Raw genomic sequence first — 19,195 nt, 5'->3', positions numbered from 1 at the left:
TCCCCCACTTGCACTCACTTCTCCCTCTGCCCCATTTTTTTCCTACTCCAATGGGGCCCTAGTCTCCTGGCTTCCCATCCCCCCTCTTTTCCTCCCACCTGTTCAGATAGGAATGATTGAGGCTGCACAACTCGGAAAATGTGGACAGGTTGGACATTTTAGAAAGAGGAGTATTATTTTAACACTGGACTTTATTTACAAACCAAATGTTTATTCTTCCATGTTTGTATTAATTTATACCACAGATGTATATGCTTAAACACTTATATAATATTTAAATCAGATTATTTTGTATTATGACCTTCCAGTTTATTTAGATTACTTTGTGATTTAGATTACTTTAACCTCTGTAATTATGGTTAAAGCTGCATAAAAATATAAACTGAACAACATTATGAGCCTTTTGAGAAACAACCCTTACTGATTTCAAGTACTAATCTATTGAAATAATTTAATCTAATGTTTTAGCAATTGTTACAAATTCTTCACTAAACATTACTGGATCACAGCACAAATCGACAAATCTCTATTTTCATCTTACATTATTTATAATAGATCATTTGGCAAAGTCCTGAACACTCTCAAGTGTGGATTTCAGGACTTTTGACAGAGGTTGTAGTCTCTGCTGTAGAGTTTGTTCATGGTGCTTGAAGGGTAAATTATAAATGACGGCATGCTATGAAGGCGCAGGACTGTACACATACAATTTCTCCCTACGTGAGCTCTCTGGCATCTATTAGAGCAGAATCTGAAAACCGTTCTTCCTTACATTTATAATATGGGTTCTTTCATGTGAACTAAGGTTGGAGACTGATGAAGGCTTTTTCATTCTATGTGATTATTTTAACTAAAGGGTAGGACATTTACCTAGCATTTCGGACACATTCATTTCATATACAGGGCTCCTCTCTGGTATAAAATTGCTCATGCTGTTCAAAGCTGGAGTTTTGACTAAAAAATTCCTATGGTTTTTCTTCAGTATGACTTCTTTTATATTGATTAAAGGTGGAAGGATGATAAAAACCTTTTCCACATTTATCTCAGATGTAGGATTTCTCTCCCTTGTGACTTTTTTGTGTGAATGTTAGTTAGCATTTTGGCTAAAGTGTTTTCCACATTCATTACATTTACAGGGTTTCTCTCTGGTATGTGTTCTTTGGTGTATACACAAGCTGAGCGCTCCGATGGAATCCCTTCCTATATTCACTACATTTATAGGGTTTCTCTCCTGTGTGAGTTCTTTGGTGTGAATGTACGTTAGTGCTTTGCCTGAAGTGTTTCCCATATTCATTACATTTAATAAGGTTTCTCTCCAATGTGAGTTCTCTGGTGTATATAAAGCTGAGTGCTCTGATGGAACCCTTTCCCACATTCCTTACGTTTGTAAGGTTTCTCTCCTGTGAGAATTCTTTGATGTGAGTAAAAAATAGCCTTCTGGATGAAGTATTTCCCACGTTCACTACATTTGTAGAGCTTTTCCTCCAGTATGTGTCCCTTTGTGTATAGAAAGCTGAGTGCTCTGGCAGAATTCCTTCCCACGTTCCTTACATTTATAGGGTTCCCTCCCACGTGAGTTAGCATATGTTGAGTCACTGTGGATCTGTAAGTGAAAACCTCCCCATTTTCATTATATTCATAGGCATCCTTTCCATTGTGAGATCTCTGCTGTTTGAAGGAGATGAGAGGCTGTTAAAGAATTTCCCATATACATCAATTCATTTCTCTACACGATACCTACTTTGACCATGCGGTGAACATCTCCTGTTAATATCTTCCCTGTTATTTACACATGCCATGCATGTTATTTTCTACAACACAAAGAGATTTCCTTTCTCATAACATGTCAACTGCAGAACTCTCAGATTTACTTGAAAGATTTCATTAGTTTCAAAGACTAGATGCATGAGCCATGTTTATGTGGCTGTCCTTTTATAAGAACACAGGTGATGGCTTTAAGCAACATCTTGATTTTCTCCCTAAATTCAAACCACCCAAAGCTTTCTGCTGGGGCAACATTTATGCCCAACTGAAATCACAGTCCTGTGCTGTGCTCTAAAATCTGTTGACTCCCATGTCTTTACTGTTGAGGAAGGGTTCACCCCCGTGAAACTTACCATTGATATGCAATTAGATGGGTCCTTTCTGCAGATGTCTTCTTGTCTCTTAAGGCCACTTTTCCTGTCTAAAATAATGTAAACAAAATGAACTGCTAGTATACACGAGAGGATGAAAACTGTTGAAAACAGGGAAGGACTGTGTACTTTTCAAATACTGACCCTTACACAGGGGGAAAATGTGAAAAGAAGGAATGTTATCAGTGAGTTGAAATGTATTTCAGAAAAGTGAGAATTATGAAGTGTTTTCAGGATTGAAATGAGATGTCTGCTGTTGACATTCCCCTGGTCCTGCCCTCCCCATAAAAGGATCTTCCTGGTGCTGTGCACACACAACCTGGAGCTCACCTGGATTCAGGCCTTGGAGAAATCCTCCTCCCTCCCTCCACAGCTCCACTCCTTGTTCCAACTGGGAAATCACATCTGATTTGCAGAGATGATAGCCTGTTTGTGGGGAGTAAAAGGTATATCAATTTTAGATTCTGTGCAGAGAAACATGAATGATCTTTAATTTCAGGGCAGAATACCAAGGAAGAACAAGGTGAATAGTGAAGGAGAGCCCAGGGAAGAGCACCTTGAACATTGAAAATAATTAAGTCCTTCACCAGAGCAGAAAGAACATCCTGACACTGTGCCAACACAGGCAGATTTTCTTGTTGTTGACATGCAGCACCAAGGTCAAAGATAGAATGAACAATCTTTAGTGTTTTCAACAAAGCAGAAATTATATGTTCCCACAGTAGGCTGAAATTAATTTTTTAAAAAATTAAGTACACAGAAACTGCACCAGAACATTTGATTTCTCTTTGGAAATAGATAACAGGTATAATTTTCACAAATGGATCTTTAATTACCAGTTGAGTATAGAGAGCAGAATAGTTATTTAGTAATATTTAGTGTTTTCATTCATTTAAAATATTGAATTCCCAGCACAGTCCTGGGTGTGGGAGAGGTCCAGAAGCAAGAAAGACATGAAAGAGGTGTCAGGAAAACTATATATTCTTTTGGGGTGACAAAATATGTGTAAGTAAGTAAATAAACACATTGCATTCAAGTAGTTTTAAGAACCATGAAAGAATTTGATTGATGGGTGAGAGGGGAGGGAGGATATGTAAAAGCTGGATACTTGCTGAATAAATATATTTATGTTGACAGACTCACCCACAGAGACCAGATGACTGATGTTCTCCAGCATTACATCTCTGTACAGCTTTCTCTGGGATGTATCCAGCAGGGCCCATTCTTCCTGGGTGAAGTCTACAGCTATATCCTTGAAGGTCACGGATTCCTAAAACATCACAGACATTTTGATGCAACCAGGGCCTTCTCCACTAAGAGTGGAGAAGGAGTATACTGGACACGACGATGCTGAGGATGGGTTGCTGTACACACAGAAAGCTCAAACCCTGTCTGGGATCCCAGTCAAATGTCTCTATGCTGCCTTGTCATGTGTCTTTCACACAGACTCTCAGAAATATACACACTTTGTAAACATAACTTCTTTATAAATGATTATCTCATGAGGTGTGGTGGAAATACCCAGGACACAGCACTGCCCAACTTCCTGCAGGACCAAATGGGGCTCCTAGACAACTTGGATAAGCAAGTGTGGCCTTGCTCATCTCTACACAACACACATGTTATGATAAGACTTATGGGCCCCAGGGGCCCTAAGACCGCTGTACATAAGGAATGTCCTGGCCTGCCCCTCCATTTCAATCTTCTTGGGCACCTCCAAGCATTGCTTATCACTATCCCTCTTGTAACATCAACCTCTCAATTGAACCTAATCTTTCCAGTGCTGCAAAATTTGCTACAGGACCCTAGGTTTTATTCCATTATAATCCTTCTCAATGCACAGCCCACATTGGGAAAGTAATACTCACCAGACATTTCTTTGTTTTCAGATTTGAACAAAGTTTAATTACAAAGAGGGAAATTGAGTTGTTGGGAATAAGAGTGATAAGGAGAATTTTTCTTTAAGTTATTAAGATGCTCAAGCATATTCTATAAAAACTTTAGTAAGTTTAAAATTGGGGAAAATAAATAAATGATTTCTTACTGCTCTCTTGCTCCTCACCCCCAGTCTCAATGCTGTAGAGCCCTCCTCTGCAGCATTTGAAACCCTGGATGGACTGAACTTACCTGAAGGAACCTCTGCCTCCCCATAGGACTGTAAGCTTCTGCTTGTCTCATTTCTTCTTTTATTCTGTTTTTTTTTTAATTTTTAATTATGTTATGTTAGTCACCATACATACATCATTAGCTTTTGATGTAGTGTTCCATGATTCACTGTTTGCGTATAACACCCAGTGCTCCATGCAATACGTGCCCTCCTTAATACCCATCACCAGGCTAGCCCATCCCCCTGCACCCCACCCCTCTGAAGCCTTCAGTTTGTTTCCCAGAGTCCACAGTCTCTCGCCGTTCATTCCCCCTTCTGTTTATCCCCCCTTCATTCTTCCCTTCCTTCTCCTACCAATCTCCCTGCTATCCCTTATGTTCCACAAATGAGTGAAATCATATGATAATTCTCTTTCTCTGCTTGACTTATTTCACTTAGCATAATCTCCTCCAGTCCCTCCGTGTTGCTGCAAATGTTGGGTAATCGTTCTTTCTGATGGCTGAGTAATATTCCATTGTATGTATGGACCACATCTTCTTATCCATTCATCTATTGAAGGGCATCTCAGCTCCTTCCACAGTTCAGATATTGTGGACAATGCTGCTATGAACTATGGGTTGCATATGGCCCTTCTCTTCACTACGTCTGTATCTTTGGGGTAAATACCCAGTATTGCAATGGCTGGGTCATAGGGTATCTCAATTTTTAACCTTTTAAGGGACCTCCACACTGTTTTCCAGAGTGGCTGCACCAACTTGCATTCCCACCAACAATGTAGGAGGGATCCCCTTTCTCCATATCCTCTCCAGCAATTGCTGTTTCCTGCCTTGTTAATTTTTGCCATTCTAACTGGCATAAGGTGGTATCTTAGTGTGGTTTTGATTTGAATTTCCCTGATGGCTAATGATTTTGAACATTTTTTCATGTGCCTGTTAGCCATTTGTATGTCTTCATTGGAAAAATGTCTGTCCATATCTTCTGCCCATTTTTTGATTTATTTGTTTCTCGTGTATTGAGTTTGACAAGTTCTTTACAGATCTTGGATACCAGCCTTTTATCTGTAGATTCATTCCCATTCTGTGGGTTGCCTCTTTGTTTTGATGACTGTTTCCTTTGCTGTGCAGAAACTTTTTATCTTGATGAAGTCCCAAAAGTTCATTTTTGCTTTTGTTTCCCTTGCCTTTGGAGACGTGTCATGAAAGAAGTTGCTGTGGCCGATGTCAAAGAGGTTGCAGCCTGTGTTCTCCTCTATGATTTTGATGGATTCCTGCCTCACATCAAGGTCTTTCATCCATTTGGAGTTTATCTTTGTGTATAGTGTGAGTGAGTGGTCACATTTCATTCTTTTGTATACATTTCCTTGATGATTTGGGATCTTTTCTGGTTCCTTTTAGGCTTGTCTGTTCCAGCTCTTTGAAAAATATCATTGGTATTTTGAACAGGATGGCACTGAAAGTGTAGATTGCTCTGGGTAGCACAGACATTTTAACAATGTTTATTCTTCCGATCCATGAGTATGGAATGTTTTTCCAACTTTTTGTGTCTTCTTCAATACCTTTCATCAGTGTTTTATAGTTTCTAGAGTATAGATTTTACCTCTCTGGTTAAGATTATTCCAAGATATCTTATGGTTTTTGGTGCTATTGTAAATGGAATCGATTCCCTAATTTCTCTTTCTTCAGGCTCATTGTTCGTGTATAGAAATGCAACTGATTTCTGAGCACTGATTTTGTATCCTGCCACATTACTGAATTGTCAAATGAGTTCTAGTAATTTGGGGGTGGAGTCTTTTGGGTTTTCCATATAAAGTATCACGTCATCTGTGAAGGGAGAGTTTGACTTCTTCTTTGCCAATTTGAATACCTTTTATTCTTTTTTGTTGTCTGATTGCTATTGCTAGGACTTCTAATACTATGTTGAACAATAATGGCGACAATGGTCATCCTTGTCATTCCTGAACTTAAGGGAAAAGCTCTCAGCTTTTCCCCATTGAGAATGATATTCGCTGTAGGCTTTTCAGAGATGCCATTGCCATGCTTTCTTTGTGATCACAGCTTTGTAGTACAGCTCAAAATCCGGCAACATGATGCCCCCAGCTTTGTTTTTCCTTTTCAACAATTTCTTGGCGATTCGGGGCCTTTTCTGGTTCCACACAAATTTAAGAGCTGTTTCTTCCAGTTCCTTGAAAAAAGTCATTGGTATTTTGATCGGGATGGCATTGAAAGTGTAGATTGCTCTGGGTAAGCATAGATATTTTAACTATATTAATTCTTCTGATCCATGAGCATGGAATATTTTTCCATCTTTTTGTGTCTTCTCCAATGTCTTTCAAGAGTGATTTATAGTTTCTAGAATATAGATCCTTTACCTCTCTGGTTAAGTTAATTCCGAGATAACATATGATTTTTGGTGCTATTGGAAATGGAATGGATACCCTAATTTCTCTTTCTTCAGTCTCATTGTTCATGTATAGAAATGCAACTGATTTCTGCGCATTGATTTTGTATCCCGCCACATTACTGAATTGCTCTATAACTTCTAATAGTTTGGGGGTGGATTCTTTTGGGTTTTCCATATAGAGTATCATGTCATCTGCGAAGAGAGACAGTTTGACTTCTTCTTTGCTGATTTGGATACCTTTTATCCCTTTTTGTTGTCTGATTGCTGTTGCAAGGACTTCTAGTAGTATGTTGAATAATAGTGGCGAGAGTGGGCATCCTTGTCGTGTTCCTGATCTTAAGGGAAAGGCTTCCAGCTTTTCTCCATTGAGAATGGTATTTGCTGTAGGCTTTTCATAGATGGTTTTTATGAAATTGAGGAATGTACCCTCTATCCCTACACTTTGAAGGGTTTTATTCAGGAAAGGATGCTGTATTTTGTCAAATGCTTTTTCTGCATCTATTGAGAGGGTCATATGGTTCTTGACTCTTTTCTTGTTCATATGATCTATCACACTGATCGATTTGCAAATGTTGAACCACCCTTGCATCCCAGGGATGAATCCCACTTGATCATGATGAATAATCCTTTTAATGTACTGTTGGATCCTATTAGCTAGGATCTTGTTGATAATTTTGGCATCCATCAGGGATATCAGTCTGTATTTCTTTTTGATGGGGTCTTTACCTGGTTTGGGGATCAAGGTAATACTGGCCTCATAGAATGAGTTTGGTAGTTTTCCTTCTGTTTTTATTTTTTGAAACAGCTTCAGGAGAATAGATATTATTTCTTCTTTGAATGTTTGGTAGAATTCCCTGGGGAATCCGTCAGGCCCCGGACTCTTGTTTTTGGGAAGGTTTTTGATCACTGCTTCAATCTCTTCATAATTAATCAGTCTGTTTAAATAATCAATTTCTTCCTGTTTCAGTCTTGGTAGTTTATAGGTTTCCAGGAAGGCATCCATTTCTTCCAGGTTATTTAATTTATTGACATAAAGCTGTTGATTAAAGTTTCTAATGATCCTTCCTATTTCATTGGTGTTGGTTGTGACCTCTCCCTTTTCATTCATAACTTTATTAATTTGGGTCCTTTCTCTATTCTTTTGAATAAGTCCTGCCAGTGGCTTATCGATCTTATTTATTATTTCAAAGAACCAGCTTCTAGTTCTGTTGATCTGCTCTACTGTGCTCCTCATTTCTAATTCATTGATCTCTGCTCTAATCTTGATCAACTGCTTTCTCGTGCATGGGTTAGGCCTGTTCTTCTGTTCCAGCTCCAGCTTCTTGAGGTGAGAATATAAAAACTGCATTTTAGATTTTTCTATTCTTTTGAGTGAGGCTTGGATGGCTATATATTTTCCCCTAAGAACTGCCTTTGCAGTGTCCCATGGGTTTTAGACTGTTGTGTTTTCATTCTCGTTGGTCTCCATAAATTGTTTAAATTGATTTTTGATTTCCTGGTTTATCGAATCATTCCTGAGCAGGATGGTTCTTAGCCTCCAAGTGCTTGAGTTTCTTCCAAATTTTTCCTTGTAGTTGAGTTCCAATTTCAAAGCGTTGTGGTCTAAGAATATGCAGGGAGCAATTTCAGTCTTTTGGTGTCAGTTGAGACCAGTTTTGTGACCCAGTATATGGTCTATTCTGGAGAAAGTTCCATGTGCATTCGAAAAGAATGAGTATTCTGTTGTTCTGGGGTGTAGTGTTCTATATATTTCTATGAGGTGCATCTGGTCTAGTATGTCATTCAAAGCTCTTGTTTCTTTGTTGATTTTCTGCTTAGGTGATCTGTCTATTGCTGTTAGTGGAGTGTTGAGGTCCCCTACTATTAACGTATTTTTATCTATATGTCTCTTTATTCTGGGTAAGAGTTGGCTTGTGTATCTTGCTGCTCCCCTGTTGGGGGCATAGATATTTATAATTGTCATATCCACTTGTTGGAAAAATCCTTTAAGAATAATATAGTGCCCTTCTGTATCTCTAACTACAGTCTTTAGTTTAAAATCTAACCTGTCTGATATGAGAATTGCTATCCCAGCTTTCTTTTGAGGTCCATTGGCATGAAAAATGGTTTTCCATCCCTTTACTTTCAGTCTGGATATATCTTTAGTTTCAAGATAAGCCTCTTGTAAACAGAAAATGGATGGGTCATGTCTTTTTATCCAATCTGCAACCCTGTGGCATTTTATGGGAGCATTTATGCCATTCACATTGAGAGTGATTATTGAGAGATATGATTAATGATGTCATGTTGCCTGTGAAGTCTTTGTTTCTATAGATTGTAAATTTCTGTTCTGTATCACTCTTGGGGCCTTTTTACTTTTATAGAACCCCCCCCCTTAATATCTCCTGTACGGCTGGTTTCGTGGTTACAAATTTGGTCAGTGTCTGGCAATCCTGGAAGATCCTTATCTCTCCATCAATTCTGAATGACAGCCTTGCTGGATAAAGGATCCTTGGCTGCATGTTTTTCTCGGAGAGAGCTTTAAAAATATCCTGCCAACCCTTCCTCTCATTACAGGTCTGTGTAGACAGGTCTGACGTAATTCTGATATTTTTGCCTCTGTACGTAAGAAATTTCTTCCCCCTGTCCACTTTCAATACTGTATCCTTGGATCTAATATTTGCGAATTGCACTATGATGTGACATGGCATAGGTTTGTCGTGGTTGACCTTGGGAGGGGTCCTCTCTGCCTCCTGGACAGGAATGCTTGTTTCCTTTGCTAGATTAGGGAAGTTTTCAGCTGCAATTTGTTCAAATATCTCTTCTAGACCTCTCTCTTTCTCCACCCCCTCGGGAATGCCGATGATTCTGACATTGGAACGTTTCATTGAGTCAGTAACCTCCTGTAATCTACATTCTTGAGATTGGATTTTTTGGAGCCAAGTTTCTGTTTTAACTTTCTCTTCTACCATCCCATCCTCCAATTCACTGATATATTCTTCTGCCTCATTTACCCTGGCCATCAGAGCATCTAGTTTTGACTGCATTTGATTCATAGCATTTTTAATTTCTGCCACATTCGCTCTCATTTCTGCCCTTAGAGATTCTATATTCTCATTAATATTTTCATTAATATTCTTTTCAAGTCTACACATCATCTTGACCATTGTTACTCTGAACTCCATTTCTGATAATTTGGTTATATCCATATCCATCAGTTCTGTGGCAGAGGCCACAGACTCATTATCTTTTCTTTGCTGGGGGGGGGGATTTCTCCTTCTCGTCATTCTGATGAGGAGAGGTTGCGGGGTTGCCCAGAGCCCAAATTATTGATCAGGGTCCAGGCAGAGTGCACTTGTTTTATAGGGACCTTAGGGATGTGGGCTTCTTGATTTTTCAGCCTGCCTTCCGGGGGAGGGGCCTCCCACACTGATACTCAGGCAACCTCTTTGGGTAGAGTCTCCCTGTCCCCTGCGAGGGGGGATGGGGATGGGCACAATGTGAGCCTGTATTTCCGGGCTTTTGTTCTCTGGCGGCTTTCCCTGGAGGTTTTCTGAGAGTCAGAGCAGCAGTGGCCGAATCCTAGCCTCTGTCTCAGAACAGAGAGATCGCAGTCTGCTCTCCACTGAGCTCTCTTGGCCTCTAACTCTGTCGGTGCTGCTAAACCCTGCAACGTCCCGGGTTGTGTGCCCTCACTACCCAGGGCCTACACGTCTCTGTCCTTTGTGTTTCTAACACCGCCAGCCACCCCTGGGTCCCGCGTGTGCTCCCGAGCTCTCTGTTTCAGTGTGGTTGGCGCGCACTCTGGAGCACTGGTTTTCAGTCTGGTTGCACGCGTGCTTCCGAGCTCCCGGTATCAGTCCGGTTCCAGTGAGCGCTCCGGAGCTCCAGTTTTCAGTGTGGTCGCACACCCTCTCCCGAGCTCCCGGTTTCAGTCTAGTTCAACTGTGCGCTCCGGAGCTCCAGTTTTCAGTTTGGACACACACTCCCGAGCTCCCGGTTTTAGTCTGGTTCCAGTGAGCGCTCTGGAGATCCGGTTTTCAGTCTGGTCGCAGGCGCGTTCCCAGGCTCACGGTCTCAGTCTGCTTTCTCACGGGTGCGGACCGCGAGTCCGCCTGCTCCCCCGGGCAGGTGGCTACCACTTCCCGGCGCCCGAACGCGGCGGCTCCCTCCCCCTTCCTTTTATCTTCCGATATCTGTGCGCGGTTTCACGACTCCCCACTTCGTACCTCAATACTCAGCTCTGGAGATGTTCATTTGTAGAGATCCAGATGTATCTTCCTCCATCTCAGGCTGATTCCGTGGGTTTTCAGGATGGTCTGGTACCTATCCAGCTCGACTCAGGGGACCAGCTGAAAAAGGAGACCCCTACTCCTCTGCCATCTTTTCCCCCTCCCCACTCTGAAGGGGTTTAATCAGGAAAGGAGGCTGTATTTTGTCAAATGCTTTTTCTGCATCAATTGAGAGGATCATATGGTTCTTGTCTCTTCTCTTATTAATGTGATCTATCACACTGATCTATTTGCGAATGTTGAACCACCTTGCATCCCAGGGATGATTCCCACTTGGTCATGATGGATAATACTTTTTTTTTTTAAGATTTTATTTATTTATTTGATAGGGAGACAGCCAGTGAGAGAGGGAACACAAGCAGGGGGAGTGGGAGAGGAAGAAGCAGGCTCATAGCGGAGGAGCCTGATGTGGGGCTCGATCCCAGAATGCTGGGATCATGCCCTGAGCCGAAGGCAGATGCTTAACGACTGAGCCACCCAGGCGCCCCGGATAATACTTTTAATGTACTGTTGGATCCTATTAGTTGGGATCTTGTTGAGAATTTTGGCATCCATATTCATCAGGGATATTTGTCTATAATTCTCCTTTTTGATGGGGTCTTTGCCTGATTTTGGGTTCAAGGTAATACTGGTCTCATAGACTGAGTTTGGTAGTTTTCCTTCTGTTTCTATTTTTTGAAACAGCTTCAGGAGAATAGGTATTATTTCTTCTTTGAATGTTTGGTAGAATTGTCCAGGGAATCCATCAGGCCCTGGATGCTTGTTCTCATTTCTATCACCTGTGTTCACCACAGGCCTAAGCCCAGGGCAGACAGTAACCTGGTTAACAAGTGAGTCACTTCTCAGCTGGGGCCATGGGATGGATGAGAAGAAATCATTTTTCTGTGAGGATATCCTTAAGGGGGTGGGGGATGGAACAGAATAATTCTGGGTATCAGATTATTTCTCAATCAAACCCTGACCTCCCACAAGCCTCCCTGAGTCCTAGTGAAGTTTGACTGACACTAATATTTCATGAGGGCACAAAGAAGATCCAGGCCATGAAGATAAATCTGCTTATCCTCTGGAAAAACAGGTATCCATGAGAAAGAGCAAATCCTACTCACCTGTGGTTGCATTGTCTAGATGTCAGTTGACCCTTTCTTCCTGTGTATTCTCACCAAGAGACAGTCCAATAACTAAGCAGACGAAGCTGAGGAAAGAGAAAGAACCCATGAGACTCATCTTTTCCAATATTCCTAGATATGCCCATCTTGAATCTGCAAATCTTCATATGGCAGTGACACCCCCCCCCCCATAGTCCAACTCACATGTACCAGCAGAGTAAACAAGGACAAACAGGGAGGTGAGCTCCCCTCTCCAAGAATCAACAATAAGAAGCCTTTGCCTAATATGCTCATAAAGAAGATATTAATATCTCATTAAAGAGATAGCAAAAGCATAGAGGTGTCTAGTTTAATTAGACTTGGTATTCAGAGGTCCTGCGTATTTACATCCCTGGCACCAAAATCTTAGGAGAACCTGATTCCTGTCACATGGAAATTCTTGTATCAATAACTCAGGACACCATTTTGGAATTTCATATTTTATCATTCTTGGGTAGGTCTGCTAGCACTGTTTTCCAACACCATCTCAGCTCATGAATGCCCCGTGCTCTCCCTCAAGCAACACCTGCCCTCAGTCACCTTGGCTCCTCTATATGTGGGATTCAGGCAGTGTTAGCGCCTTAACCCAAATGTATACCTCGTGGCCTTGGATATATGGCCAAGCAACTATGGAATCTCTTTAAAGTTGGGCTGGAACATTTCAAAGACCCGACCGTTGCTCAAGTGTTCAGTGACTTTCATCATGTAAGTCTAGTACATACAATCCCTTGCACAGGAAAGGAGGAGCACATATGTCATAATGCTACACATTAAGGATTGCTACACAATTCCCACAGAGCAGACAGGCTCATAAAATATAGAGCGAAGAGGTTTAGTTTTAGAGGTAATTTATTGACTTCTTGGGGTCTGGAGTTCTAGTTATTTTTATCAACAAGATTATATCTACATTTCATAATTTACGTAAAAGAATTTGTTACCTCTACAATACTATCTCAAACAATGTTTATAAATAAATAAACTGCATCAACAAACACTGATAATGTGTCAAGAACAGGATATGATTAAAACCCACTGACTCTGAGGACCTGGAGAGAGAGAAAAAACTACTGGTATTAACTGAGACTCTGTGAGTGGAATTTACATACACGTTGACATACATTGCACTTAATATTGATCAAAAATCCTGCCTTTATGGATTACTTACACATTTGAGTGATGTGCACTAGGTTCAGAAAACTATTTATATGACAAAACTACATGGCTAAAAATTGACAGCTAGGATATAAAATTAGCTCTGCCTGTCTCTGAATGTCAAATAACTTAAAAATTTCATCTTGAAGGACACTAGACACCAGAACAGTTTTACCTGCATATATCTTCTGTCAGATCCATGACCAGAGACTCCTCCCTCAAAACCTCTTCCTTTCAGCCTGTTCACACAATTTCTCCCCATGTTCAGGATTTCCTACTACATGGGAACCTCCAGTTCAGTGACCTCAATTTTCAAATTCAGCCCCCACACCTAATTTTTTTTTTTTAAGATTTTATTTATTTATTTGAGAGAGAGAGAGCCAGCCAGCCAGAGAGGGAACACAAGCAGGGGGAGTGGGAGAGGAAGAAGCAGGCTCCCAGCAGAGGGGCCTGATGTGGGGGTCGATCTCATAACACCGGGATCACGCCCTGAGCCGAAGGCAGATGCTTAATGACTGAGCCACCCAGGCGCCCCCCCCACATCTAATTTCTATCAATCAGTATAACATACACTTACTCATTCCAACATATATACACCAAGACCAACAATTCTAATGCCCCTTAGTCTTTCCCAACATCTACTAATTGAAACCCCAATCCTAGATGATGCCAATATCTTAACTTCCCCTTGGCTGCATCTGTCACAGCTCAGAATGAAGTATTGAGCTGGTCTAATTATAGCGTCACAAATCTCCCAAAACCTTTTTCTAAATATCTGGCATCCGACTTTGGCTTAACAATCACTCTGTTATGCTTCATTAATATGTTAATATTCCCTGTGCCTTTCTAATTTTCTAATCTCACAAAGTCTCACTTTTTCCCTTAGTTTTCAAAAATCATTTCACTTCCTACTGCAGAGATGAAACTGGTAATTTGAAGAAATACTTCAGCTCACTGGCAAGAAAACTACAATTATTCCTGATTTCCAACCCATCAGTATACTGCTCTTGTAAAAACTGAAAAGTAAACTCTATTCCTAATTAAATCCGACTTCTCCAATTGTATCTTGTTCTTTCCACCTCCCTGAAATATTTTATGTTATTGATTATAAACCAGATTGCTTTTTACCAGTAACCCCTTCATCATTTCCCCATTCATCTCCTTACACTCATTTAGTCTCTCCATTCCTCTAAGAAAAACCTCCTCTAAAACAATTTATATCTAGTTGCTGACACAAGACCTTTTCCCTTCAAAATGAACCTGAAGAAACAGTACGTATTTAGCTACAGTTTCTTCACATTCCCTCACTTTGACTTACAAAAATCACTTATGATTTCTATGTTTAATGAATCTTGTTAAGATCAGTTATTCCCCCATAATTAAATCTGGCGAGTGTTTCTCAGCCTTTTACTTGGAACCAAAGCAGTACTGGCACATGATCTCCATTTGGGAACTTTCTTTTTCCTAGGCTTTTCTGCAGCTCAGGTTCCTAACTGCCTTTCAAACAGTCTAGCCACTCCTTCCAGGAGTCCTCTGCAAGGTCCTCCTCAAACAAAGTGTCTCAAGGTTCAGTTGTACCCCTTTTCTCTCCTTTTACAATAAACTACCTCAGAAATCTCACTACATTCACTTGCTTCCATTTCTTCCACCATTATCTCTAAATCATAACTAAAAACATACCTAGATTCTATTTCTATGCTGTAATCTCTACCTGCGTGTATTATAGGCACATAAAAGGAAATAAATTTCAACACAAAGACATTAACTCTTCCACAATAAAAAGTTCTTCTAGTCTTCGAAGTCAGATAATGGTTCCACCAGATATCCAAGGATTAATCTTTGACACTACTTTTCAGAACCACACAATTAAACACTGCTGTTATCTCTACACTGAGCACTACTATCTTTCACTTCCATCTTGATATCTACATATATACTGCACTTCATACGTCATTCTGAGATTAAATGCTATTCTTTAGAGATCCCTCCTGTTTAAACTACTACCCAAGTTGTTCCTTCTCACCTCATTGTCTTACATAGGACCTTACTTTTTTTCCTTCAGATTATTCTCCTAGTTTCTCACTAAGCATTTATATCTTTGCTCCTTTCTTTATTGGCAAGACTACCTGCAGAAAAACCACCTGCAGAATCCTAAGGCAACGTTCCCTTTGACTATGATTTATGAAGTATGAATAAACAGAAATTCCTTGTCCTCATCACCTAACCTACCTTAGATGTGGTATTACAAATGGCCCCCATCATATCAGTCATTTTCATAATTAAAGTTCACTGGCAAAATAAAGGAGGTTGGATTGGGCTGGGGAAATTTTCCTTCAATACTCACCAGAACCTAAGTAGATGGAAAACCTGTGAAGCCGTGTGGTTATTGAGTGTGCCATCACCACAGTCCTGAGCTCAGAACTTCATTTACTTTAAGAATAGACATATTTCGTTTTTGGACTCACTTTGACATAGTTGATAACTTCATCAGATTTATAATCCAATGGACAGACCCTGTTTATGTTGGATGTCAATCAAGATAAATATAACCAAGGAATAACTAGTTTAACAAAAAAATTCCCCCTCTAATTAATTAAATAATTTAGATACAACTATGAAAAACAGAGTAATTCCTTAAATCCTTTTGGGCATTCTAAAAGCATTCAAAGGCCTCTTTACTTTGTGGGTTTGGGCCTGTTCTGGCACACACTGCAGGGAATTTACAGCAAGATGATCAACATTTTCAAGTGGGTTTAGCCTACAAAATATTCTCAGGCTGCAGTTTTGAATGTGGCAATTCTACTTCCAAAGAAAACAGAAACGCTAACTCAAAAAGATATTTGCACACTCATGTTCACTATAGCATTATTTTTTTAAAGATTTTATTTATTCATTTGAGAGAGAGAGAGACAGAGAGAGTACAAGCAAGGGAAGAGGCAGAGGGAGAAGCAGACTCGCCACTGAGCTGGGAGCCCAACAGTCAGGATATGCACATCATGACTTGAGCAGAAGGCAGATACTTAACCATTTGAGCCACCTAGATGCCCCTACAGCATTATTTACAACAGCCAAGCCATGGAAGCAAACTTAGTCTCCATCGACAGATGCATGGATAAAAAAAAAAAAAAAAAGTGATATATATACACATAACGGAATATTATGCAGCCATAAAAATAAGGAAATCTTGCCATCCGGGATGATGTGAATGAACCTTATGGACATTATACTAAGTGAAGTCAGTCAGACAAAGAAAAATACTCTTATGACCTCACTTTTATGTAGAATCTAAAAACAAAACAAACACAGACCCATAGATACAGAGAACAGACTGGTGGTTGCTAGAGGTGGGGGTGAGCAAAATGGGTGAAGGTTACCAAAGGCACGAATTCCAGTTACAAAATAAATAAATCACAGGGATGAAATACATAGCACAGTGACTATAGTTAACAATATTGTATTATATACTTGGAAGTCAATAAGAGTACATCTGAAAAGTTCTTGTATAGGGTAGCTGAGTCGGTTGAGTGTCCAACTCTTAATTTTGGCTCAGATAATGATCTCAGGGTTGTGAGATTGAACCTGGCATTGTGCTCTGTGCTGGGGGGTGGAGTCTGCTTAAAATATTCTCTCCCTCTGCCTGCGCCCCCTAAAAAATGTTCTCATTATAGAAAAAATTTGTAACTCTGTGATCATTTTGCAATATACACAAATATCAAATTATGTTGTATGCCTGAAATTAATATATTGTTACTCTATTAAGCAAAAAAAAGGTATGAGAGGAAGGCAAAAAGTGAGCTCTAGTTTTGGCTCATCTCTAACTACTTCTTTGTCTTTGGTTAAATTCCTAACTCAGAGTTAATCCTTGTTTTCCCCTTATCTAGTCAGAACAGGCTATTTTTGCGAGCCTGAGAAGCCTCCTTTTCACCTCACAAGCTATTCTGCAGACCTTTCTTCGCTGTCGCTGGCACCTTTCTTCCCCATTTCCTGGGCTCAGGGAATGCACAGCTAGCTGATCCATACACTGTTGTGAGAAGTAGCTAATTCAGGAAGCTACTTTTGACCAATACCTTCCTACCGAGCACTACCCCACTTGAGGTGAAACAAGGTAAATACACTTTTTAAAGTAAAGCAAAAATTACTGTCTTTATAGAGCACCTTTGAGCCTTTAGCTGGTCTCTTGTTCCCTGATTTGAACTTATTTTAAAAAAAAAACTGAGATAGAAACACACTGGTGACATATCCAAAATTAAAATGGGGGCTAGGCACAAGAGAAAAAATGTTTCTTCTCATACCTATGATATAGTCAAGAAGCAGAACACATTGAGGGTTCTGTGGTGTGCATGTTTTAATACAAAAGAAGAGAAAGCCAACCCATCTTGCATCTGTCCAAAGACATTCAGGTATGTCTTAAGTGCTGTAAATCAAGAAGTTTAAAAATATTAGGACCTCCTGGGCACCTGGGTGGCTCAGCTGGTAAAGCGTGGGACTCTTGGTTTCAGCTCAGGTCATGATCTTGGGGTCCTGAGGATCAGGCTCTGTGCTCAGCGTGGAGTGTGCTTGTCCCTCTCCCTCTGCTCCCCCCCCAAATAAAAATCTTTAAAAAAATAAATCTTTTTCAAAATTTATGAAAATACATATTAGGACTTCTCACGATAATCGAACCACAATTTAGAAGTGATCTGAGTATAAACAGACTGTGTTTTAACTGATTTTTTAAAAAGTAAAATTTAGAACCCTCAGGTATTTCTGCAGTAAAGTAGAATAAACAATTCTGAAGAACTGTATTTTCATTTTTAGTACAACCGCTCCATTAGAAATCTGGATTTTCCTTCCCTGTGTTTTTATGAACATCCTATAAATTTGGAAATGTTCTAGATTTATTTGCAAACCCCTGTTACCGGGAGGTCCTACAGAAGATAACGTTTCAGTGACCTGACCTTTCTTCCCAATTCTCTACGGCTGTCACCGCGGCACGACATGAAGGCTAATTGTGCTAATACTTCAGTCTGACAAGGAGACGCGCTGAGGAGCATCATTTTAAACAGATTAGAGACACGGCAACTTCCCTTAAAAGGCTGGAAAGTGAAATTATAATACATTCTCATTTGGATGTAAATAAAATACTGCTGTGAGTTTTAATACACCTACGGTTCTATTTTTTGGCACTCCCTCGACTACTTTCACTTTCTGGGACAAACCACCCACTTCAACGAAGACAAGCGGGCGCGGCAGCGGCACACGCAGAGCCCTTCCGCCCGCGGCCGGATGTCTCGTCCCCCGGCCCTTCCCGCGCCCCGGGTTTCGCCTGAACACCCCGACATTTTGATCCGTCCCTTCGTCACCGCCCACGCGGTTCCCTGTCACTGAAGCTGCATTGGGGTTCCCCACCCACAAAAAACAATCCCGAACCCATAAAAATGACCACAGCATACTACAATTTCGCCCCCGAAGCCCCTCAATGAACGGACCTCCTGTAAAATACGTCCTGGTAAAACACTACACGGGAAAGAGTAAGGTACACGGGGCAGGGTGAAAAACGAGTTTCTTTTTCACTATTTATGAAAAGTCCCTTCCCAGTGGTCCGGGCCTCACAGGGATGTCACTCACCAAAGATGTAGGCCCTCGTCCTCCGCAGCGTCGCCGCCTCAGTCAGTCACGAGGAACGTCGCTCCGGCTCTCATGCAGACGCGGCGTCGAGGGCAACGGGCGCAACGCGCATGCGTTCCACGCGGGCCTAAGGCACCGCGTCAGAAAAGGCGGGTTGGCGCGCCCCCTGCCGGCCACCAGGGTGCAGCGCAGAAAGCTCCCAGCTCCCTATGTCCTGGATGAGACCCCGACAGGTGCCCTCACAGGTGGAGTGGGGAGCAAGGGGCAAATGAGGAGACGGCTAGAATGGTCCATGTGTAGTGGATTATAGATGGCAACACTGATATGAATTTAGCTGTGTTTCCCTTAATGTAAATGAGGACTATTCCTTACCAAAATGCA

The 19,195-nt window shown here is 40.9% G+C and overlaps 1 protein-coding gene across 1 annotated transcript; it reads right to left on the bottom strand.

Moving 5' to 3' along the window:
• Window positions 1-1,296: 1,296 nt before the first annotated feature.
• LOC113262016 (zinc finger protein 705D-like) lies at window positions 1,297-18,528 on the bottom strand. The gene is made up of 5 exons (XM_026508271.1): window positions 18,406-18,528; window positions 3,276-3,402; window positions 2,463-2,558; window positions 2,115-2,182; window positions 1,297-1,686 (listed from the first exon to the last, which is right to left on the bottom strand). The coding sequence occupies exons 1-5, from the start codon at window positions 18,526-18,528 to the stop codon at window positions 1,297-1,299; spliced, it is 804 nt and encodes a 267-aa protein (XP_026364056.1).
• Between the last annotated feature and the right edge of the window lie 667 nt (window positions 18,529-19,195).

Source organism: Ursus arctos, unplaced genomic scaffold, assembly GCF_023065955.2.
Source record: "Ursus arctos isolate Adak ecotype North America unplaced genomic scaffold, UrsArc2.0 scaffold_27, whole genome shotgun sequence".
Classification (NCBI taxonomy): domain Eukaryota; kingdom Metazoa; phylum Chordata; class Mammalia; order Carnivora; family Ursidae; genus Ursus; species Ursus arctos.
The sequence above is the reverse complement of the archived record's forward strand: the minus strand, read 5'-3'. Positions and strand labels throughout refer to the sequence as shown.

Coding starts and splice junctions, on each gene's coding strand:
- LOC113262016 (XM_026508271.1), bottom strand. CDS start 18,528: ATGTCGGGGTGTTCAGGCGAAACCCGGGGCGCGGGAAGGGCCGGGGGA. Junction 3,403..18,405: donor TGTCTTCGTTGAAGTGGGTG/GTTTGTCCCAGA, acceptor GTGATGTTTTAG/GAATCCGTGACCTTCAAGGA. Junction 2,183..2,462: donor TCTCCAAGGCCTGAATCCAG/GTGAGCTCCAGG, acceptor ACATTATTTTAG/ACAGGAAAAGTGGCCTTAAG.